Source organism: Petaurus breviceps, unplaced genomic scaffold (genome assembly GCF_028583685.1).
Source record: "Petaurus breviceps papuanus isolate PSGF00001 unplaced genomic scaffold, PetGlider_PUasm1.0 186, whole genome shotgun sequence".
In the NCBI taxonomy this organism is placed as follows: Eukaryota; Metazoa; Chordata; class Mammalia; order Diprotodontia; family Petauridae; genus Petaurus; species Petaurus breviceps.
In genome coordinates, this window is record NW_027185798.1 from 21,046,905 (window position 1) to 21,062,369 (window position 15,465).

Sequence of the window (15,465 nt, forward strand, 5' to 3'; positions counted from 1 at the left end):
TTGTTTTTGTAACAGATGAAAATAACAGAGAGCCTTCTTAACTTCCTCTCCATTTAAAATTCTGGGTTCTTCCAGACCCTTAGTCAGTCCTAAAGCATTAGTACTGATGACCTGAAAAGAGGAATTGAGGTCATCAAAATTAGGGACAATTCTCAATTAGGTACAGTTGCTAATACCTTGGAAAATGAGAATACCATTCAAAATTACCATGACCAGTTAGATATAGTTGATCTTGCCCAAACAGGATGCACTTCCGGGAGAATCACGGGGTACTCCAGGGGAAAAAAGAAACAAAACAAAGGCTCAGAAGAGGAAAAGCCTGCCTGGGCCCCACAGAAGCTGAGTGGGAGTCAGTAGCAGTGTCACTGGGGGGAAAAGTGGATAGGATACGTTTATGGATGAAAGGCCAAGAGCCAGCTTTTAGGCTGCACTGACATAGGCCCATTGCAGCCTTAGAGATGGTTGGAGTCACAGTTTGAATCTCAGCTCTGATGTTTCCCACTTCTGTGTACTTAGGCCAATCAATCATTTACCTTTAAAGTCTCCTCTGTTTTAAAATGGCAGAGTTGGGCTGTTAGTTTTATGTATAGAAGCTGAAGCAGGGCCAAGCCAGGCTTCAGAGGGTGAATAACAGCTGGTTATAGGAGAAGATAAAGGAGCCAGAATTATGAAGCCTAGAAAAGAGAAGGCTAAATCAGGAGCTTAATTATTCTCCAAGTCTGCGAAAGGTTTGGATGCGGAGGATGTGGAGAAGTTGTTTTTTGTGTCCATAGAGGCGTGGGGGGAAAAGGAAATAGGCTTATATGAAAGCAGGAAAAATATTGTTTGCACAGCTGGACATTAAGAAAACGAGGTGATAAGATCCTGTAATGGATAATTGAGGTAGGTTGTGTGGTCTCCATCCCTTGGAGATACTCTGAAAGGACATAACTAGCCCTCCACATGAGAGGGTTTTAGTCTTTCCTAAAGAACCTTCCTGAAGGCGAGAGCCTGGACCCAGGGCCTTTGTGAATCCCTGTTCTAGCTTCTGTTGAGTAAGAAGCAGTAAGGGGTAGTAGAGAGAACCTTGTACTGTCATCCTGGGGCTACAGCTGCTTGACCGTAGGTAGCCCATCCGGCCTCCATGGACTTAGGACTTGTCATCTGTTACCTAGAGGAGTACTGGAGCCTCCAGCTCAAGCAGTGCTTGGGTTCCATGATGCTCCCAAATGTGCGTCTTTGTTTTTAACCTGTGGAAGCGAAACCCAAACCTCTGACCTGCTGGTACTTCTCCAGCTGCTTTCTTTAGAGTTGAGTTAGAGGGCCGGCTAGGTGGCGCAGTGAATAGAGTCAGGAGGACCTGAGTTCAAACCCAGTCTCAGACTCTTAACACAAAAACTAGCCGTGTGACCTTGGGCAAGTCACTTAACCCCAATTGCCCTCCAAAAAAAGCAAAAAAATAAAAATAGAGTTGAGTTGGTGGTGGCTTTTGTAAAAGGACTTTCCTTAAAGATCTTAGGGATTTTTTTGAACTTAAAAGCTCAGTAATGAGATACGGCAACCAAGAAAGGAATCGTGTGATCTTGGGCCATGTTGGTAGGATATTATCATAACAGGAGGGATGAGTAAAACCCACTTCACAAAACACTGAGTCTATTGTCAAGAAGGATCTTCTTCATTTCCATCCTGTGGATGGACCATCTTGTGTCCACCTATCTGTACCATGTTAGGAAAACTGTTAAGAAACTGCATCATATCTAGAGAAGGGAAGCCAAGGATGATCGAGGGAGGAGCCGTTGCAAGAACCAGGTTGTTGGAGTACTAGTTACTAGGGGCCAGGGGCTGTTTCTCTTCTCTCTTTATATCCCAGACATTTAACTCAGTGCCCAGCACATATTAGGTGCTTAATTAACACTCATTTATTGGGAATGTGTAACCTTGAAAAGGGAAGACATGATCATTGTCTGCAAAAATGTGAAGGATTGTCATGTAAAAGAGTCAGTCGGCAGACATTTATTAAACACCTACTATGTGCCAAGCCCGATGCTAAGTACTGGGCATACCAAAAAGAAGGTCAGAAGACAGAGTCTACCCACAAGGAGCTTATAGTCTAATGAGGGAGACAGTAAGCAAATAAATATGAACATACAACCAATATGGGGCGGGGGGGAGATGAGAAATAAACAGGATGGGGAAGACAGTCAGAGACTGAGAAGGAACAGTCAGATATAAAGGAAGAAAACCAGAAGAGAGAGAGAGTCCTATCCTGAAAACCTAGAGAGGAGAGGAACTGACCTTGTGACTGGCCACGGAAGATACACCTCGGCGCCTCAGGGAACACTGCAGGGAGGCTGAGTCTGGCTCAAGATAAGGAAAATACTCCCAACAATGTTAATAGTGTTGACTGTCTTGTGGTAGCAGAGACTGCCACATGAGATGCTAATTGATTTAGTGGCATTTACTAAGTGCCTACTATGTGCCAGGGAACCAAAGACAGAAAGGAAGCATTCCCTGCTTTCAAGGAGCTTCTCTTTGAATGGGGGAGATGCTGTGTAGCTGTAGAAGCCTATCCAGTATGTATGCCAAATGAACACAAGTCCTTTGGGGAGGGAGGGCTCTGCTGGCTGGGAGAGTTAGGAAAGACCTACCAGTTACTGGGGGGAAGGGAAGAGGGAACACATACTTTGACTAAGGGTCAGATGTCAGATAGTCAACCTCTGTGGTCTCTCCCAAATGTGAGATTCTATGACAGGGGCATGGGGGAGGGACTGGGGAGTGGGGTAACAGGGGACCTTTGTTACTAGTAATGGATCTGAGAGCTTTCACCATGTGAAAATAAATTGAGTAGTCCAAAATACAAATGTGGTATAATATATTTGAATTATTGCTTTTAATTTTCTAATGTCAGCAAATCTGTAGAATTGCAGTGTTCTTCGAGCACTGTACTAACCATTGGAGAGATCAGACATGTAAATAAGATGGATTCCTTACCCCCTGGGAACTTACAGTCTAGTAAAGAGATTACTTGAAGCAGTGGCTTCAGATACATATAACTGCGCTTCATTCTTCCTGCCTTACCATGTAGGCCTTTTAACAAATTAAGCCCAGGATTTCACGGACATTTTCCTGGATCTACTCTGTCCTGAGTGTGAGGTATCATCTCAGGGTGGATTTCAGTTCCTTCCCAACATTTTGTCCCATGAAGCTTCTTAATATAAGGTGCCACTTTCTGTAAGCCTCTCAGCTTGAGGGAGTACTTGGAACCCACCTAAGAATTGTTACTTTGCCATGTGAAAAACACAATGTATTTAACTAAGATATGCTTTAGAACAGAGGATTGGGAAGCAGAGGATCTGGTTTCTAGATCTCTCTTGAAAGGGGCAGGTTTAGTTACTCACAAGGGTTCTTGGGGGGGGGGGTTTGCTGGTCTAGTTTTATGCGTGTGACTTACAAAAGCAGATTATATTAGTCGTAATTTTCATGAGAATGGCCATAAAGCAAATAAAATGGAGAACTGCGCTGTAGCCTCATGGTATTTTTTTCTAGTTTGCAATAAAACATAAAGCTTGTTCCCTAGAGCCTGTCCAGGAAAGGTTGCCTAACCCTCATAGAATGAAAGAGAGGACTGGGCGCTGGATTTGGCAAGAAGGCTCTCAGGACACCTTTTAGGCTTAACTCCCACTTCAAATATGCTCAGTTCCTTTTTCATACAAGCCTTGTTTGAATTAGATGACTGAATTCTTTTATGGATTCCTTCTCTGGTCAGCTCCTTGTTCATTTGGATTCAGCCCTTGAGAAAAAGGATCAGTTTTAACTAAGGAAAATGGGAAGTAGAAGATGCCTGTTTGTGGGTTTGGATTTGGGTTTTTGTAGCCTGTCACCATAGTCACATCAGATGTCTCTTTACTTTCCTTATAGAGTAAGATACATCTTGAATGTTACTCGAGAAATAGATAACTTCTTCCCAGGAGTCTTTGAATATCATAACATCCGGGTGTATGATGAGGAAGCCACAGACCTACTGGCCTACTGGAATGACACTTACAAGTTCATCTCCAAAGCCAAGTAAGTAAGGCCCACAGAAATGCATGTTCTTCTCTGTTATTTTCTCTTGCTCTCACCCACCTTGAGATAGACCTTGGGACACCTGAATACCCTGGAGATAATCCAGGGAAAAAAAAGGTAAGGAAATGGTTAAAGGAACAGAGATTATTGTGCCTAAAGAGTGATGTTAATCTTCAGAAATATGAAGACTTTATAGGAAGCAGATGTCGGCTACCTCTGCTCTGCACAGAAATAGAAAAAACTGCCTTAAGCTACAGCAAGAGGAAGTTAGATTAGCCAGAAGGAAGAACTTTCAGGTTGTGATTCCTCAGACAGCCGAGAGAATCTAGATCCTCCCTCCTGAAAGAGCTCTTTCTATCCTGTTTCTAAGAGATGACTTACATACAGTCCTCTCTGCTTCTTTTTTTCCTTTGGAGGGGGGAGGGCAGGGCAATTGGGGTTAAGTGACTTGCCCAAGGTCACACGGCTAGTGTTAAGTATCTGAGGCCAGATTTGAATTCAGGTCCTCCTGACTCCAGGGCCAGTGCTGTATTCGCTGTGCCACCTAGCTGCCCCCATCCAGTCCTTTCTGGATGCATTGCATTGAACATTCTTTGGAAATCTTTCCCTACCCTTTTGTTTTATTAAGATGACATTCTAAATCAGGGGTCAGCAAACCACAGCCTGCAAGCCAAAATCTGGCCTACCACCCATAGAAAAATCCAGCCCATGAGCTATGAACAGCTTTTACATTTTTAAATAAAACTTTATTATCCTGTGTTCTAAATGGTATGATTTTTACCCCTTGGTCCTTTTTTGAAAAAAAGTATGCTGGGGCAGTTAGGTGGCAAATAGAGCACAGGCCCTAGAGTCAGAAGGACCTGAGTTCAAATCCTACCTCATACACTTGACACACTTATTAGTTGTGTGGCCTTGGACAAGTCATTTAACCCCAATTGCTTTGCCTTCCCCCCTCCAAAAAAAAAAGCCTTCTTTTAAAAAAATTATTCCTTAATTTAAGTAGCTTTTATATATACAGTATATACATGTATATGTATGCCTATAGATTTTCTTTTATTTTCTTTAATGATATATAGTTATATATATATAATCCATTTTCTTAAATCATAGAACTTATGTTGGAAAGGGTCTTAAAAAGCAATCTTGTTCATACCCTGCTCATCCCAACCTGACCCATACCTTCAGGCAGGATCATATTCAAATCGTCCCCGGGGGAAAGGAGAATCTCTTGCTTTTAAAGCTCTCCAGCAGAGAATCTGTGACTCTTCAATACCTCCATGTTCAGGATATCGAATTTTTTAGCTACCCTGAATCCTTTTTACAATTAAGTTAGACCTCTCTAAGAAGCTGACCCAGACTGGGGCCCCACTCAACTTCCTTGGGGATCAGAGGGTTTAGAAATGTGTACCAGAAGAATACCAACCCTCTTTGCCTTGGGAGTCCTCTATGTGTTATTTACCCTCTAAGCCCTGACCCGAGGATCAGAGTCCCTACACTTCGTGGGCACTCTCCGGATTCAGAGATCTACCATAGCTGCATTTGCTGGATTTATAATTCAGAGCTTGCGCTCAGCCAATCAAGATGCTTTCTGGTCAACAGCAAGGGCTGGATGGGGACAATTGGATGCTCTCCTCCCACATTGTCACTAACAGCCTTAACTTAGTCACTGCTTCTCCCTCTGCCACTGAGGGAGACCTCACAAAGAACCACAAAGAAGGGTGCAAACCAAAACTTCCTAAGTTCACAGGATTCGTTCTCTTTTTTCTTCATAGTCTTTCATAGGCTTAGAACTAGAAAGTCAGCTCAAGTTCTGGAGCCAGAAGGGACCTCAGGGATGAGAATTGGAGGCCAGAGCAGTTAAATGGCTTCCCGCACTGCCGAGATGAGCATTGCCTCTCTATCTGTGCTCCAGACTGAACAATAGCCACCCTTTTCATCTTAACTGCTGGGCTTTACTTGGCCACCCTTGGTAACAGCAGAGGCTCCCACGTAGTCGATGTAACTCATGTACCCATAAGTTACAATAGCCCAGCAATAGCAGGCTGTCTCAGTCCAGACTACTCGGCTATGGGATGGTTGACTGGTTCTGATTTTGGTTTTTTCCTCCTCCCCAAAACTCAACGGATGGGCCACAGCATTGTGAGCAGGGATATCCAAGAACATGTTTGAATGAGGGAGAGAAGTTAGTTTCATGTGCCTCGTGTTTTCCTCCCAGGGACAAAACATCTGCTGGACCTTACCCAGAGGCTGTCCAGGGCATTTCTAGATGCCAGGAATCACTGTGGTTGGCAAGAGGTCAAAAAATATCTGTGAGCTTGTTGGAGGTGTTGACCTCCACCACACCCAGATGGAGCCAGCTTCTCTCTGAATGGAAATTCCCTTCTAGTCGATGTCAGGTTTCACCAGTCTTACCAGGAGTGGTTTCCCCAGGACTATTGGCCCTGTTCCCCCCCCCCCCAATGTGATTGAAGAGATATCTATGTGTACATAGAAGTATTTGTGGGTAAGGGACAGCAGAGGTTTGGGACGCAACTTTCAAAATATATTCTTCTATCTCTTTCCCCCCAAATTCGTGACACCAGGAAACATGGCTCTAAATGCCTCGTGCACTGCAAGATGGGGGTGAGCCGGTCTGCCTCCACCGTGATTGCTTATGCTATGAAGGAGTATGGCTGGAACTTGGACCGTGCCTATGACTATGTGAAAGAAAGGCGTACTGTCACCAAGCCCAACCCTAGCTTCATGAGGCAGCTGGAGGAGTACCAAGGGATCCTGCTGGCCAGGTGAGTCAGAAGCTGCTTTGGAATGAAGATTGCCCCCAGCTTACTAGGTCCCATCAGGTGGTAGGTCCCGGTGATGTCAGATGAGGCCTATGGATCTGTCAGCCAACAAACATCCCAACGTTTTGTCCATGCCCTGCATTGTGCTCACACAGTCAGCATCTGTCCTATGTAGAGCCTAGCCCTTCCTAACCTCTTGTTGTGGCTAGTGCATATGCCACATCGCCTCTCCTTATGGGCACAGTAGTTGCTTAAGAAATGTTTGTTGAAGCTAGTGAAACATATTCACTTAATCAGAAAGTCACATGTGCATCTTTCAGTTGAAGCAGGCAAGTACTTTTAGGAGAACCAGCTGTTTCTGACAATACTTTGGCAGCTGGTTACAAAACTTGAAGCCGAAAACTTGTTCAGTAAGAAATTTCCCTTGCCTTGATGATCCCAATCCCTTTTGTGGTGACACCCGTCTCCTGCAATGCTCCCAAAAAAGATAAGGTAGTTATAGTAGAGTTTAGAAACGGTTGACTAAGATCCCAGGTACTGGCATCCTCTGATTCGCTGGGTTTTGTTTGGCCTTTCCACTTAGCCATGGTCCTAGGTTGTTATTGGATGGTGTAAGCAAAGCTGACTCAAAGCACTTGGGCCTGGAGCCAGGTTTTTACTCCACTGAGTCTCATGACCTGAAGTCTCTTCTCCAGATTCTGGGCAGTGTTTCCCCTGAGAAAAATAACTTAAACAGCTTTTCCAGACCTTCCTGGGCAAAGGGACCCCCCCCTCTCACCCCCTACAGCATTGTGAAAACAAGGCCACAGCATAGCATCATGGTTTCCACTAAAAAATACTCAGTATTTGGCATGACTTCATCTGAGCTATTCCATTAGGAAACTGGGAGGATCCCCTGGTCTCCTCAGCTCAAAGTGAATGTGCAGGATTTTGTAGGCTTGGTGACATTTTTAAATTTAGCTTGGAAAGTAGCTCTTTTTTTTAAGTATCTGAGGATTTAGGAAGAGAGACAAACCTTATATATTCTTAGACACCCAAAAGAAGGATGTTAGGCAGTGTCCTCACCTGACCCAGGGAGAGGAAGGACACTGTACATGCTGCCAGCCTGCAATCCCAGCTACTGTGAGTGACTGAGACATCCATGGAGGCATCTCGGAGTTGGAGCCTTTGTGATGGGAGACTCCCTTACTCCCTTGCCTGGGACTCCTGGCCCTCGTGGGATTGGTGTATGATGGCCAGGAGGAGAGAAGGACACACATACACACACTCACACCCGTTCTCACACACACATATACACATACTCATACCCCTGCCCCTCTGCTTCTTCAGTGCTATTGATTAGTTAGTCAACAAGCATTTATTATTAAGCTTATAAGTTCATACTTTAAAAAACCAAACACTCCTTTGTGGGCCTAACCCATCATTTCCCTGTTACCCAGGGAACTCCAGGTAAATTGGCAGCTTCTCTACCATTTCTGGTCTGAGAGAGGGCTACAGAGGGTTTACCTAGGGCCACCCAGCCAGGATGTGTGGGGAGCAGCCCTTGGGCCCAAAGCTTCTGAGGCCATTTCTCTGTCTGTTACATGGTATTGCCTCTCTCTCCATAGAAAATACATAAAAATACAATGAATGCAATGTAATTTGAGGGGGAAGAAGTGACTAGGAAAGGTCTTGTGTTAGAGATCGTGCTTGAGCTGGAGTCTCTGGAGATAGCAGGAGGAGAGGAGCACTCTAGGCATGGGGGAAGCCCATGCAAAGACTAGAGATTGAGTGTGTCATGTGTGAGAAACCAAAGACTGAGTGGGTAATAGGCCTGGAATGGTTGATTGGAGCCAACTGGTGAAGGGCTCTTCTACCAAACAGCAGAATTTGTACTGGTTTCTAGAGGCCACTGGACTTGATTGAGGTGGGAAGAACCCATCACTCTGACTGCTGTGTGGAGGCTGAATTGGAAAGGGAAGGAACTTGAAACGGGCTGACCAGTAAGCAAACTCCTGTGGTCCCCCAGGTCATGGGTGAGAGGCTGGGCTTGGGCAGCGGCCCTGGGAATAAAGAGGTGTTGGGACATCAACAAGACCTGGCAACCGATTGGCCCCTGGTGCCTCTCACTCCAGTGGGGATTCCACAGGGTCCTGTTGGTGGGCATTTCCTTGAACTGAAAAACCCAAATCTGGAGTCACTTTGTGGCGTCAGCTTGAAGAGAGTATAGCTAAATTTACATCATCCCCAGCAGAACAGACCAAGAGCCTGCCTCCACACCTGCTGCCTCCCGTCCACCTGCCTGTAAGAGGAGAGAATGATGCCAGGCCATCTCCTGCTTTGAACCACAGCAAGCTCTGTAACAAAACCTTTGGAAGTAGTAGAGGAAATTTCTTAGAAATTCTCAAATATTTCTGGAAAATAATAGTCTCAAGTAGTCTTTTTTCATAGAAATTCCCTTTGCTGCCCAATGCCTCCAATGTCTTTTTTCACCTCTGCCCTCCACACTGCCAGGGGCTGACCCCAGTGCTTTTACCAGGGCATGGTCTTGGCCCACTTGTGCCTGTGTTTAGCCTGTGATGGGGATGCAGTATCAGAACTGAGACCTTACCTGGCTTCCCAACTACCTCCTCATTTTACAGAAGAGGCAGTCTGAGGAGAAGGGACTTGCCCAAAGACATCCAGCAAGCTTCTGGTCTTCCCACAAGGTCTCCCAATGGTTTGTTCAGAGCTGCTGCCTCCTCCTAGGCCTGAGCATCCTAACCCTTGACCAGTCAAGGCCCAAATACTTGGCCATTTCTATCACAGCTCCAGCAACAGCCACCACTTGAAAACTTCTAGTGAGGAGAAACCCAGCAGCCTCCAGTCTGGGTAAATCTGATTGTTAAGGAAGCTTTTCTGTCCATCTCTGCAATTCTTTGCTCCTGGTTCTGCCCTTGGGCCAAACAGAACAAAGCCAATCCCTCCTTTGAGCTGACAGCTCTTCTCCATGAAGACAGCCACCACTTGCACCCTCATTCTCTCTTCTCCAGGAGAATGGGCCTCTTCTCTCCCCAGCTCCTTGGTCCGTTTGTGCAAACTGAGTAAATTCTTTCTCTGTGCAAGATCTACAAAGTCTACAAAGACAAACTCCTCGGGGTATTTGTCATCTGCTGGGTGACAACAGCAGCTACCCAGATAAATAAGTCAGAACTGTGACCTGGGGTTGTCGCAACACCTGGAGGAATCACAGGACATCTCTCAGAGGAGGGGACACTTGAACTGAGACCTGAAGTGAGGGCCTCAGCATGGAGGGCTGCCTGGGCACAGACCTGCAGGGATGGGTGGAGGGCTGCCTGGGCACAGACCTGCAGGGATGGATGGAGGGCTGCCTGGGCACAGACCTGCAGGGATGGATGGAGGGCTGCCTGGGCACAGACCTGCAGGGATGGGTGGAAGGCTGCCTGGGCACAGACCTGCAGGGATGGATGGAAGGCTCCTGAAGAAGAGCCTGTAGTCTGCTTTTGGAAGTCATGGGAGTTCAGTCTGGAGAGAGGGGCCAGACCCCAGTGGGAAAAGGCTCTCTGAGCCAGAGCTTTTCCTATCTTATCTGAGAAGCAAGAGGGGCCCCACAACTTCTTTGGAGAGACAGTGAGTGACATGGCCAGACTTGGGATTTGAGGAGCCTCTCTCTGGCAGCTGAGTGAGGGTGGAGTAGAGAAGACCAAGGCCTTGTACAGCCTCTCAGCCTGGTTGGGCATGTCTGTACTTTTTTAGGTGGGCATTTCACTCTCTGGCTGCTGAAGTTTCCCCTGCTTCTAAAAGGTGGGGACCTCATGCTGGTCTCCCTCCTCTGGTCATGCCTCAGAGAGCGTGTCTGTGTCAAAGCTAAACTCAGCAATCTTGATATGGTGTCACCAAGAAAAGGCAGCCAGACAATGGCCTCCCTCCCTCTGGACGCAGCTCACGTTGGGTTCACTTTGGGGCTGCCATGGGAATGGCAGAGGAAGAGCTTCCTGAGATCAGTCATCCAGTTCTTTGTGTGGATTCCCTGTACTTAGCACAGTGCACGGCACAAAGGACTCCACAAATACTTTTCATTCATTCATTCATTCACCCCTTTCTCTCAGCCAACTTTGAGTCTGACAGCCTCTTAAATTCCTATGTTCATGCCCAGCCACTCTCCCTCCCCCAAGACTGGGGGAGCTGATCTTTTGAGCCTAAGGGAAGGACTGTCTCTGCCTTTTTCCTATTGTACAGTATCCCAGAAACTGAACTGAAGTAATACCAGGCAGGCTCTCTGTTGTTCCTGGACCGATATGTGACTGTCACTTTCCTGGGAAGATGTATGTGACTGTCAGGGTAGAGTCCAGGATGCCGATGGCATCTCAGAAATACTAAAAATTGTTGATGCTTTTGTTATATGTACAAGAGCCCAAGGAAGGCAAATCTTCATGGTCAGACCCCCAAAGGCGGGACCGTTAGAGAGCCATTGACGTCTCAGCTCTGCTCTCATTTGCCTGTTTTCACAGGTGTGAGGCTTGGTTTGGGTGTCCACATGCACACGCGCTCTCTCACGCTCCAGGGCCCACTGAAGTCTGCTTTGTTTTACAACACTCTCAGGCTGCCAGCAGCCTTTGTAGTTCTGCACGCCAGCCAGGCAGGTACCGGGAAGATTTATATTCCACTGGACAGGCTCAGATGTCAGGCCACCGTCTGCAAACTGGACCCTGTGTTTAGTGTGTCAGGTTCTGGTTTATGGGGGGTGGGGAAGGGAAGGTGCATGGCACTCCGGGAGGTCTTCTCCACATCCTCCTCAGATAAGCACTAGATCATTTTTGGACTTCCCCGTCACCAGGAAGGCAGGAAGCTAAGACTCATTGCCCAACCCACAAACTGGTACCTCCTTCTCCATCCACCTCCTCCCCTTTAGAACAGGCATACTTTTGAGAGGCAGAGAGAGGTTTGCCTGGTACATGTTCAGACATGTGTTTCCTTAAAGCCCCGTCAAGACCGGTAACCCTTCAAGGGCACCCACACCGTTAAGGCCTAGGCTGGATTTCTGAAATGTGATCATCCCCACACTGGCTTCTAGCACCTTTCTTTGAAAGAGCCTGAAGCAATTGCCCTTAAGTGATCTGATCGCATCCCTACAAAGAAGAGAGGTATTAAGATTTGTTTTTAAATCTTCATTTTACTGCTGGGGTCAGTGACACCCTAAATGACATTGTTCTGTGACTCTCCAGTGAATCCCTGGGTGGCCAAAATATAGGAGTAAGTGTAAAAAGAGGAGAAGTCACTCTTCATTTGACAGCTAAGCTCACCCGAGGCTTAGTTTTTACAGTTTTTCACAGGGTCTCTGATGCCCTAGGAAGGAAAAAACCAGTAATAGTTTTGCTTCCCCTGTTTACAAGAGCCTAGAAGTGAAACTGATTCTCCTTTCCTCTGGGTCCTTCTCTCCATTCCTGAGCCATTAGCAGCTCCCCACATGTGCAACCTGAGAAGGAAGGTGGAGGAAGCGACTTGCTGTGCATGCCCCCAACTGGGTGCCATGCTCATCCTGCACAGTCACACTCGGTGAAGGGCCCACTGATCACCCACAGAGCGGGGATGGTTTAGTATCTAGCCATTACATTTAATAAATGGTCACTGTGCTCCTTCTGTGTACATAAACCTAGAGGGGCTGGGGCTGCTTCCAAATGAAGGTCAGGTGCCAGCCAAGGCAGAAAAGAGCCTGGGGCTGCCACTGCCAAACATCCGAGCTATGCCACCCACTCTTGGCAACTTGCTTCCTGTCACCTGCCAGATGCAGGTGGGGGAGCCAGACAGAGTTAAAAATTAAACAGGGTAAAAGGTACATATGAGCAAATGTCTCACTGTCAGCAGGAAGGCTTCACACACACATACACACACACACACCCTCTCCACCACTGCAGGAGACCTCAGGTCACTGGACCATTTGTGTGGAGCATGGGGGTCTCCCTGAGGATCTCCACCACAGATTTGGGGTTTTTTTCCTGCATTGCCCCAGGAGAAGAGGGCAGCCAAAGGTGGGGTCAGTTGGCTTTTCTGAAACGTCTTGCTAATGGTTCTGCAGCTTCCATTTCATCCATACAGGCCCTAACTTACCAGAAATCTGCAGGAGGCTCCAAAATATTGGGGGAGGGGGCGGGGGGGGGGAGTTTGGCTCCTCAAGATACTCCACATGGAACAGAGAAATGTTGAAATCATTTGTCTTCAAGTGGGGGGTCCCTGTGGGAGCAGAGTAGCCCTGATGGGGTGACCCGCACTCTGCCCCCTTGGATGCAGTGGGGAACTGGAGCGGCTCCTCGTTCCTGGAATTCTGCCGAAATGATCTGACAGAATCGGAATCTGCTGGAGGAGTCCAGAGGCTGCCCCACCCTGGGCTCGGGGTCAGCGTCTGCTCTTCTAGAAACCTTCCCCATCAGTGGGTGCTACAAGAATGAGGCAGAACCTGGAGAGGAGAGGAAGCAAGATTTGAGAGAGCTGGAAGGTTACTCAGAAAACTGAGGATAACCCTGGGAAAAGGGAGTCCCTAGGCCAGGACCCTGGCAGAAGGCCAGCCGGAGAGGCCATGCTCCGGGGTCACCAGCGCCCAGGAGCTCTGCCCACAGGGCTTAGGTGGCACGTTGTCGCCGCCTAGGGGCAGCTGGTGATCCTGCAGCTAAAATCTGGTGCGGCTACAGCCCCCAGCCCCAAGTTGTCCTTTGTTCAGGTCAGACCTGCCCCTCCAGTGTGGCTCAGATGCCCCTACACAGCCATTGGGGAAGCAGAGCAGGAGCCTGAGAACAGCACCAGCTGCTCATAGTGCAGACACATGACTCAGGGGAGCCTCCCTTCCCAGGCAGCCATCCTTCGCTCACCAGCACCTGCTGGGTGAGGTCTGGTTCTGCTCTGACCAGAGTGACTGATGTTTGCCTCTCAATAGAGGGGCCAGTGTCAGCCATGAGCCAGAGCAGCTCAGCTGAGGAGGAAGCCTTCCCATGGCATCTCCACACTCCCTCTGGGCCGTGACTGCCCCTTCTCTGTGTGGCACTCAGCTGATTTCATCCAGAAGCTTCTTTGGCTTCTGGCCCACGCTTGCTGCATACATTCCTCTCACCTAATAGTGTAAATTCCCTTGTGGCGCTTATGGCCTCCTTGTGGGCTGCCAGGTTCTGAAGCCTCACCTCCTCAGCCTCAGCACAGCCTCCTCCCATTCTGAGAGCCTTCACAGCCCAGTCTGCGGCTCCACTAGGCACTGAGTTATAAGACTTTCTGGGCTTGTGTTTGTGGTGGGATGCTTTTGAGCACTAACTGGAGATGTTTCCCTGTTTACCTCAACAGCAAACAACGTCACAACAAGCTTTGGCGATCCCACTCAGATAGTGACCTCTCGGACCACCACGAGCCCATCTGCCAGTCAGGGATGGAGCTTAACCGGAAGGAGATTACCACTTCAGCAGACCAGATCACCGAGGCGAAGACTGTGGAAAGCCATCCCCCAATCCCCCCTGTCTTTGTGGAACACAGGCCCCCCCAAGATGGGAATACACACGGACTATGCACCAAAGAGAGAATGATCTGCTTAGAGTTCACGTCGAGAGAATTTCACACAGGGCAAATTGAGGATGAATTAAATCTCAATAACATTAATGGGTGTTCAGCAGGGTGTTGCCTGAGTGAATCCAAATTTCCTCTTGACAATTGCCACACATCTGAAGCCTTAATCCAGCCTGAAAACTCCTTGCAGATACCCACCCAGTTCCCAGACTTAACAGTGGAAGATCTGGAGACAGATGCGCTGAAGACAGATATCAGCGTCCACTTACTCCCCATGGAAGAACTGACATCTCGACTGAGAGACCTGCCAGTGTCTCCAGAGCCCAGCTCTCCTGGTCCCCAGCCCGGTTCCCAGGCTGAGGCATCAGACTTCAGTACCGACCGCATTGATTTTTTCAGTGCCCTAGAGAAGTTTGTGGAGCTCTCCCAGGAGACTCGCCCCCGCTCCTGCTCCCACTCCAGGACCGAGGAAGCAGGTGGGGGGAGGAATGGCGGAGTCCGACTGTCAGTGTTGGAAACAGCCCCTTCCGAGGCAACCCCCGAGGGGCCCAGAAGCAGCTCCTCAGGCAACACTCCACATGCATCAGGAACATCTTCCATGGATGAAGACCAGCCAAAGGTGAGCTCCCAGTGGCCTCTCGCATGGCCAAGGGCCTAAACACTCTAGGAGGTTCACTTTGACAACTGGGGTGCAGCTTGGCAGGAGCCGGGTAGAGCCCCAGAACTGAAGCAGGAGACCCAAGTAGGTTATTGTTCTTTAGAGGGCTCCTCTTCCTAGGTCTTTGGATCTGTCTGAAGCTCTTCTGGCCAGGGTAGGCAAGTGCAGATGAGCCTATCCAGGAAAGAGGCCTGCCTGCCTGTGTGGGTCAGCGCACGTTTCTCTGCCAGCTCCATACCACATTCAGATGCGATTCCTAAGTTATGTAAAGAACTTGCCCTTCATTGGGAGAATCCTCCCCAACTAAGAGCAAACTTGGTGTCCAAGGTTATTGACATGTGTGGGGAGTTGAGGTAGTGTCTGGTACCACACACTGAAGTCCTCCTCTGGCTGAATTGGCCTCATTGCCGACTCTCAGAGGACAGATGGGCAGTTGGCTTGGAGGAAATTTCTCAAAGAGCA

The 15,465-nt window shown here is 48.1% G+C and overlaps 1 protein-coding gene across 5 annotated transcripts in view; it reads left to right on the forward strand.

The window, feature by feature from the left end:
- Window positions 1-15,465, forward strand: part of SSH2 (slingshot protein phosphatase 2) — a 251,025-nt gene that overhangs the window by 226,885 nt on the left and 8,675 nt on the right. For all 5 annotated transcript variants that reach the window (XM_069089757.1, XM_069089758.1, XM_069089755.1 and 2 more), the window contains 3 exons: window positions 3,898-4,044; window positions 6,627-6,827; window positions 14,130-14,964. In XM_069089757.1, coding sequence (XP_068945858.1) covers window positions 3,898-4,044; window positions 6,627-6,827; window positions 14,130-14,964 — 1,183 coding nt within the window. The remainder of the gene's footprint in view (window positions 1-3,897; window positions 4,045-6,626; window positions 6,828-14,129; window positions 14,965-15,465) is intronic.